The sequence below is a fragment of the Microtus ochrogaster genome, chromosome 2 (genome assembly GCF_000317375.1).
Source record: "Microtus ochrogaster isolate Prairie Vole_2 chromosome 2, MicOch1.0, whole genome shotgun sequence".
Classification (NCBI taxonomy): Eukaryota; Metazoa; Chordata; class Mammalia; order Rodentia; family Cricetidae; genus Microtus; species Microtus ochrogaster.
The window spans coordinates 32,700,112-32,707,721 of NC_022010.1; the positions used below are offsets into that span (position 1 = coordinate 32,700,112).

The following is a 7,610-nucleotide window of genomic DNA, read 5'->3' on the forward strand; positions in this document are numbered from 1 at the left end:
AAAAAAAACAGAGAAAGATTTTGGGGTTCAATCCAAAAGGCAGAAAGGCAAAGCAGCCAAGTCACTAGAGAAGTCTTACCTCTACCAAGGCTGGGCAACCACAGACTAAACAGACTAAGCAGCCTAAGCCTTTCTCTCCCCTCATTTTATATTCCCTCCTGTGCTGGAATTAAGGCATGACTCCCTAGTACTCGGATTAAAGGTGTGAGCCACCACCACCTGGATTTGGTCCAGCATTGATCTTGTGTGGCTCAAGGTGGTCTTGAAATCACAAAGATCCATCTGCCTCTGTCTTGAAATCACAAAGATCCATCTTCCAAATCCTGGAATTAAAGGTGTGTGCTACTGCTGTGGGTCAGTGGCCTTGTGCCCTATAAAGATTTGTTACTTGTATTTTAGTAAACTACTGATTGACCAGTAGCCAGGCAGGAAGTATAGGTGGGGACACCAAGCAGGAAGTATAGGAGAATTCTGGAAGGAGGAAAGGTTCAGTCAACAGTTGTCACCCAGACACAGAGAAACCAAATTGAGAATGCCTCACTGATAAAAGGTACCAAGCCACATGGCTAACACAGACAAGAATTGTGGGCTCATTTAAGGTGTAAGAAAGAGCTAATAAGAAGCCTGAGCTAATAGGCCAGCCAGTATATAATTAATGTAGGTCTCTGTGTATTTCTTTGGAAGAACGGCTGAGGGACCAGGCAGGACAGAAACCTCCCTTGACATGCCACCACCGCCTGACCTCTAGTGACTTAGCTTTGCCCTTCTGATTTTTAGGCAAGCTTTATTTATGAAAACATAAGTAAAATATCATTACACACACATACACACACACAAAAGTGGGAGAAAAGTGTTTGCTTGATGGACAGTGGCAAAAATATTTAGGCTCTCTAACAAAGGCTGGACATAGAAATACGATACTTCCTGTTGTTGAGTGAAGCACTGAGGGGTCATCCTTCTGTTAAATCTAACAGTTTGGAGACACTCCCTGGCTCCAGGCCCTTGTCATTCAATTTCATGTGCCCTACCCCACCAATCATCATAATAAGCAGTCTTAAGCACTTGGGCACACCAAGATCTGTAATAGGGACTTCCTGCCTACTCTACTGCAGCTCATATCCTGGCCTTCTGTCTCCCACATTGGTTCCCAGCCTTCTCCAACATCCTCCTACTTTATTGATCAGGTCTGTTCACTGATCAAAAACAACCATAGATTGATTGAGTCTCTGTTCCATATGCTTTAAAGCAATTAATGTTCTATTTATTTGTTTATTTTGTGTAGGTGTGCACATGCCACAGTCATGTTTAGAGGTGAGAGGATAAAGTGGGAGTATGAAGACAGGACAATGCTCCCATGAAGTTGCAGCTCCTCCACTGAAGACATAAGTCATGAAACAATCCCACACCAGCTTGGAATTATGATTAATAAAAGGGTTATTTATTTAAAGGAAAAACTTACAGATCACCGTCCTAGACAACAGCCCTCTATGCAACCATGAAAGGAGTCTAGAAGCCGGAAGCGGAGCCCAAAGCAAGAGAGCAAATACATGGCTACCGCTGCTTTTTAAAGCAAAGGAGACCATGCCCAAGTGGGCTGGTATCTTAAAGGCTTATTGGCTGAAGGAGTGGAAGGAGCTCCCGCAGCACCTCCATAAAGTTTCTAGGGCTTGACTTCAGGTTGTTGGTTTGACCACAGGTACCTTTCCATACAGCACCATCTTGCTAGCCACCCCCATGCCTTTGTCTTGACATTTCAGTGAAATTGAAAGTCCTTTCTGGGAAAGAATTATATCTTCTAAAATTCATCTTTCAGGACCTAATCTACTCAATTATAGTTTGCTCTACTACTGAGAATAGAGTCAGCCAGAGATATTTAACAGTTTTTGGTAGAAATAATGATCATCTTGGAGTCATAAATTATGTTGGTATGTCTTTTAAAAAACATCATTGTTTTATGTGTATGGGGTTTTTGTTGCACATGTATATGTGCATCATGTGTGTACAGTGCCTGATGAGGCCAAAAGAGGCATCAGGTTCCCTGAGACCTGATTTACAGAAAGTTGTGAGGCGCCATGTGGGTCCTGGGAATACAATGTGTGTTCTCTGGAAGAGCAGTCCCTGCTCTTTCCAACGACATAGTGTGTCTTTTGTAATAATAACCTTGAAGAAAGTCTCAAGGTGGATCAGTATATTGGAATTTAAAGGTCTGAATTGGAGTACCAGCTCTGTCATTTATTAGCATTTGGCATTGGTCCCTTGACCTCTTCAACATCCTCTTCTGTCCCATTGGTCAAGGTACTGATAATAAAAGTTTCCTCAATGTAAAAGAAACTGGAGCACAAGAACTCAGGGCATTTGTAAGAATTAAGTGACCTTGTGTGTGTCACTGTGGAGGCTGGCTTTGAAGTCTCATATATGGACAATCCATGTCCAACGATACAGTTTGCTTCCTGTTGCCTGTGCAACGTATAGAACTGTCAGGTATCTCTCCAACATCATGTCTGCCTGCATGCCACCATGTTCACCCTCTGTTTGATGTGTAACTTCTCATCCTGAAGGCTGCTTCTGCACATGAGTGTTGACTTTGTTTACAGAAGCTGAAGTCCCCTTTGTCCCATTTGCCTTCTTTGCTGAGCACCACGGGTGCTACTCAGAGAGCCCTTCCCCATGCCTGTGTCTTGTTGTGTATGCCCTTCTTTTTCTTCTTGAAGTTTCAGGTTTTACACTGAGATCTTTGAGGCATCTGGGGCTGATTTTTGTGTAGAGTGAGAAATAAGAATATCATTTTAGTTTTTTGGTGTGGAAATTCCGTTTCTCCACACCATTTTTGAAGATAATATCTTTATTCCAGTGTGTAACGTTGACATCTTTAAAAATAAAAATCAAATGGCTTTATGTAGGCGAAGACTGCTCATTTGTTCCCAGATGCCCAGACCCAAAATAATCACACAGAAATAATATTAATTATAATACTGTTTGGCCAATAACTTAGGAATATATCTAGCTAGCTCTTATTATATCTTAAATTAACCCATTTCTATTATTCTGTGTATTACCATGGGGCTCGTGGTTTACTGGCACGGTTTTGGGGTGCTTCTGTTCCATTGGCAGCTACATGGCGTCTATCTGACTCTGCCTTCTTTTCTCCTTTATCTCTGCTTGGAATTCCTGCCTTGTTTTATTCTGCACTGCAATAGGTCCAAATCAGATTCCTTATAAACCAATGGAAACAAAGATATTTACAGCATACAGAGGGGAATCCCATATCACCTCCCCTTGTCTGCCTAAATAAAAAGGAAAATATTAAATTTAACATAGTAAAATTATACAAACAAAACAGTTACCAAGCAAGAATTACTGCTTCAAGTTTATCTCCATTTAGTATGATCCTGGCCCTGGGTTTGTCATATGTGGCCTTTATTGCATTGAGATATATACTTTCCAGAGCTGTTTTTTGTTTGATTGATTTTTGAGACAGGATCTCACTATACAGCTCTGGATGGCCTGGAACTTGCTTTGTGGAACTTGCTTTGCAGACTTCCAGGATGGCTTTAACTCAGAGAGAGCCCCCCGAGTGCTCACTTAAAGGCATGTACTATCATGTCTGTCTCTTTATAGGGCTTTTGTTTTAAGAGATATTGGCTATTGCTGTGTTGGGCTCAGGTTGAAACACCAGATGGGGCTGGGGTGAGGGCTTTATCTGTGGAAGGAACAGGTGTTTCAGGTAGGTCCTGCAAGGGTGGGTTCATGTGTAAGGGGAAAGTGGGGTGCTCTATTGTGGAGAGAGTGGTTTTTTCAAGTAGGTCCTCAGATGGCAGGTAGGGTTTCTAGTGTAGCCCCGACTGTCCTAGAACTCTGTAGATCAGGCTAGCCTTGAACTCAGAGATCCACCTGCCTCTTTCTCCCAGTTTCTGGGATTATGGGAAAGTTGACAACTGGGATAGTTTTTATTTCTTTGGTGGAGGAGTGGCAGGACCATGTTCCTCTACATATCTCAGGCTGGTTTACACTGTGTAACCCAGACTGATCTCAAATTTTCAGCAATTCTCTTTCTCAGTCTCCCCAGTGCTCCTGGTATTACAAGTATATGCCGTCATGGTCACTGGACATTTTATGATTATGAGAAGCTAGTAGATATCAAATTGACATAGATTATTTTCTATCTGGGAAACGCCAAGATTTAGAATTATTACTGAGCAAGTCTAATCATTTCTAGCATGGGCTTGGGGAGCAGGAGCAGGGTGAAGAACAAAGAGCTAAGCTTTGGATACTGGCAGAATGGGACTCTCTAACCCTTCACTTATCACCCATGGCTGTCTAATTTAGAAGGAATGTTCCAGAGTGGGGTTGTAAGCTTCTGTGGCTGACGGCTTCAGTTTGCTACAGTGCAGATGTGGCTTAAAGAAGACCACTGTGAACTCATCAAGTCTGAACTTTATTTCACCCAGAGGCAGAGTGATGAAGGAACATGCTTCCATGTTACATGTATCCCATGATTCTTCTGTTCTGTCCACTTGGGGTCGTGCTGGGGCTATTGTGCCAAGAGTGAAGATTCTGCCTCTCTCCCAGGCGCTGGCTCTGCCGCTGAGTGTCTGCCCTTGTACTCACAGGTGTTTGTAAGCCTCTGTAAGTATAGCAAAACTCTGTTAATATGATGTCCGTGCTCAATATTTGCAAAATGATGAGCTGCTTGACAAGGTGAGAATGTTTCCTGGTGTCACTGGTTCTTTATTTTAAAATGTAGACAATATTGAAATGAATGAAACACTCAGAGCTCAAAGCTTCTAGTAAACACCAGCAGCAGCAATGAGTGCATTCACAGCATGGCGTGGTTGTGAAATCATATCTTTACTTTCCCTTCCTACTCTTGACTTTATTACTGTCTGTAGATACTTTGCTTTTTCTAAATCCAAGGTTTATAGCAACTCTGAAGTACAGGAATCCCTTGATACCATTTGTTCCGTGGTGTGGGAATCCCTTCCTGTCATTCACATTTTGGGGATTCTTTCTTTTAAAGAAGAGAGGTGACGACCTGAACGAAAGCATGGTTTCATGAATACGATCCACCCGTGAGAGGAGACAGGCGAAGCCAGCGTTCAAGCCTGATCTCCTAGCTGTGAGGATCAGGATGGAAAGGGTAACCTCTGATTGGACCTGCCCTCGATGCTGTACAAACTACCTTCACTTTTCTGTAAAATAAAAATAGCAGCACTGCCTCCCAGAGCCCTAAGGACTGGTGAGAATGTGCATGGCATTTGCTTTGCAGAGCCTGGGACAAGGGATATAGTGATGTAATTCACTCTGGAGCCTCACAGCTTTTCAAATCTTTTTCTTTGTCCCGTTGTTGTTTTTGTTGTTGTTGTTGTTTTTTTTTTTTGACTTTTCGAGGCAGGGTTTCTATGTGGTTTTGGAGCCTGTCCTGGAACTAGCTCTTGTAGACCAGGCTGGTCTCGAACTCACAGAGATCCGCCTGCCTCTGCCTCCCAAGTGCTGTTGTTGTTGTTTTTAGAGACAGGGTTTCTCTGTGTAACAGCTCTTGCTGTCCTGGAACTCACTTTGGAGACCAGGCTGGTCTTAAATTCACAGATATGTCTGCCTCTTGAGTGCTGGGATTAAAGGCATGAGCCACCATGGCCTGGCTGGCATTTCAAATCTTAGTGTCCTATCTTTGACAATTCACAAAGCACTATTCTTTGTAAAGACTTGAGAGGATGATGTAGAGTCATGCCTTACAGACATGAACCATGTGTGTGAGCCCTTGAAGACCTATTAAAACACAGGGCAGATCAGCATAGAAACGGATAACTTCTTACTATTTAAAAAAAAAAGGTACCCCTCCCCCCAGTTTATTTTCAGTAATGATTCATTTTGAATACCCAGATATGACTTTTTGGAATCATAGGCAGAATTGACCCCAAGCTGATCGCAATTGAGCTCCTACCATTTGTATATCTTGGCACTTGACAGTCAGTTCAACTTTGTTCTCCCAAGGTCTCATGTATACATCAGCATTACAGCTGAGACCATTCTGATGAGGAAAGCAGAAGCCAAGAGGAAAATCGTTAGTCATGAGGCCCATCAGCAATGAATTTTAAAGCATCACCCAGGCCCCCTACTACTCACACCAGAGGACTTGACCTCACAATCTGGTCCCAGTTCCATGTTATTTGCCTTTGAACAGTTGGTTTCTCTGGCTATGAAGTCGATAAAATACCTCATTCCAGCTACCACCTGTAAAGTTAATTAGAACAATGTTGACAGAGAATTCTGTCCCACTCAGTCACCCAGACATTCAGTCCTAAAGTTCTACATTAATCATAAACTGGTTGTCCTATTAGCTCAGGTTTCTAATTGCTTAATTCTTACATCTTATCCCATAATTCTTGTCTTGTGTTAGCCACGTGGCTTGGTACCTTTCATCAGCAAGGCATTCTCATCTCTGTTTTCTATGTCTGGGTGACGACTGCAGACTGAGCTTCCCTCTTCTCCAATTTCTGTTCTTGTTGCCCTGCCTCTGCTTCCTGCCTGATTATTCTGCCTATACTTCCTTCCTGCCTGGCTAATGGCCAGTTCAGCATTTTATTAAACGGGTACAAGAAACAAATCTTTACACGGTAAACCAAGATAAGTTTTTAAAAAGGATTAATTTAACAAATTATACTTTTTTACAGTAATGAGTTAAAAATTAGAACCTTGACATTTTGATTATGTCCTGACCATTTTAATAGTCATACTCCCCAAGCTACCAATATCTGATACAGACTTTAGGGTTCTATGCATATCTAGGATTTCTTGACATTAGTTGGGTAGAGTCCTTTACTATATGCAAGAAAAGTATTTACTTTCATCCACATGTATCAATTTTAAGGCTCAAGAGCTGCAAACTGCGTTCACCAGGGACTTGGGACTTAAGTTAAAATACAATCTGAGGTATGGGAGAGCAAACTCAAATATTTTCTTCATACATTTTTTGTTGTCTTGCTGCCAAATACTGAATAAGTAAATTCTTATGTAGATTAATATGTAATCAGGAAAATATTTAGATTATCTATTGCTTATTATTATTATTATTATTATTATTATTATTATTATTATTATTATTATTAATTTGTTTTTTGAGTTAGGGTTTCTCCATGAAACTGTCCTGACAGTCCTGGAACTTGCTTTGTAGACCAGGTTTGCCTCAAACTCACAGATATCCAATTGCCTCCACTAAGTGCTGGCATTAAAGGCGTGTGCTACTATCACTTGGCTGTCTGGGTGTTCTTGCACGTACATCTGGGCAACACACTGGTGCAGTAGTGTCCTCAGAGCTCAGAAGAACATCTGGAGTTACCAGGGTTGAGGGCCACCATGTTGATCATGAGAACTGAAATTGAGCCCTACCTAAGAGCAGCCAGTCCTCTAAACCACTGAGCTGTCTCAGCTGCCCTTCCAGTTAAGTATTTAGTAACAGGTTTTTAAATTTTTTTTATTGAGCTAAACATTTTCTCTGCTCCCCTCATTTTCTCCTCTCTCCCTTTCTACCCTATCCTGTGATCCTCACGCTCTTAATTTACTCAGGGGATCTTGTCTTTTTCCCTTCCTGTGTAGATCCATGTTTGTCCCTC

The 7,610-nt window shown here is 41.9% G+C and overlaps 1 protein-coding gene across 1 annotated transcript in view; it reads right to left on the reverse strand.

Annotated features, from left to right (window-relative positions):
* LOC101996271 (kininogen-1-like) overlaps nt 1-7,610 on the reverse strand; it is a 37,048-nt gene that overhangs the window by 6,663 nt on the left and 22,775 nt on the right. The window contains exons 7-8 of the mRNA XM_026785232.1: nt 6,124-6,231; nt 5,942-6,028 (exon numbers count right to left, since the gene is read on the reverse strand). Of these exons, the coding sequence (XP_026641033.1) occupies nt 5,942-6,028; nt 6,124-6,231 (195 nt within the window). The remainder of the gene's footprint in view (nt 1-5,941; nt 6,029-6,123; nt 6,232-7,610) is intronic.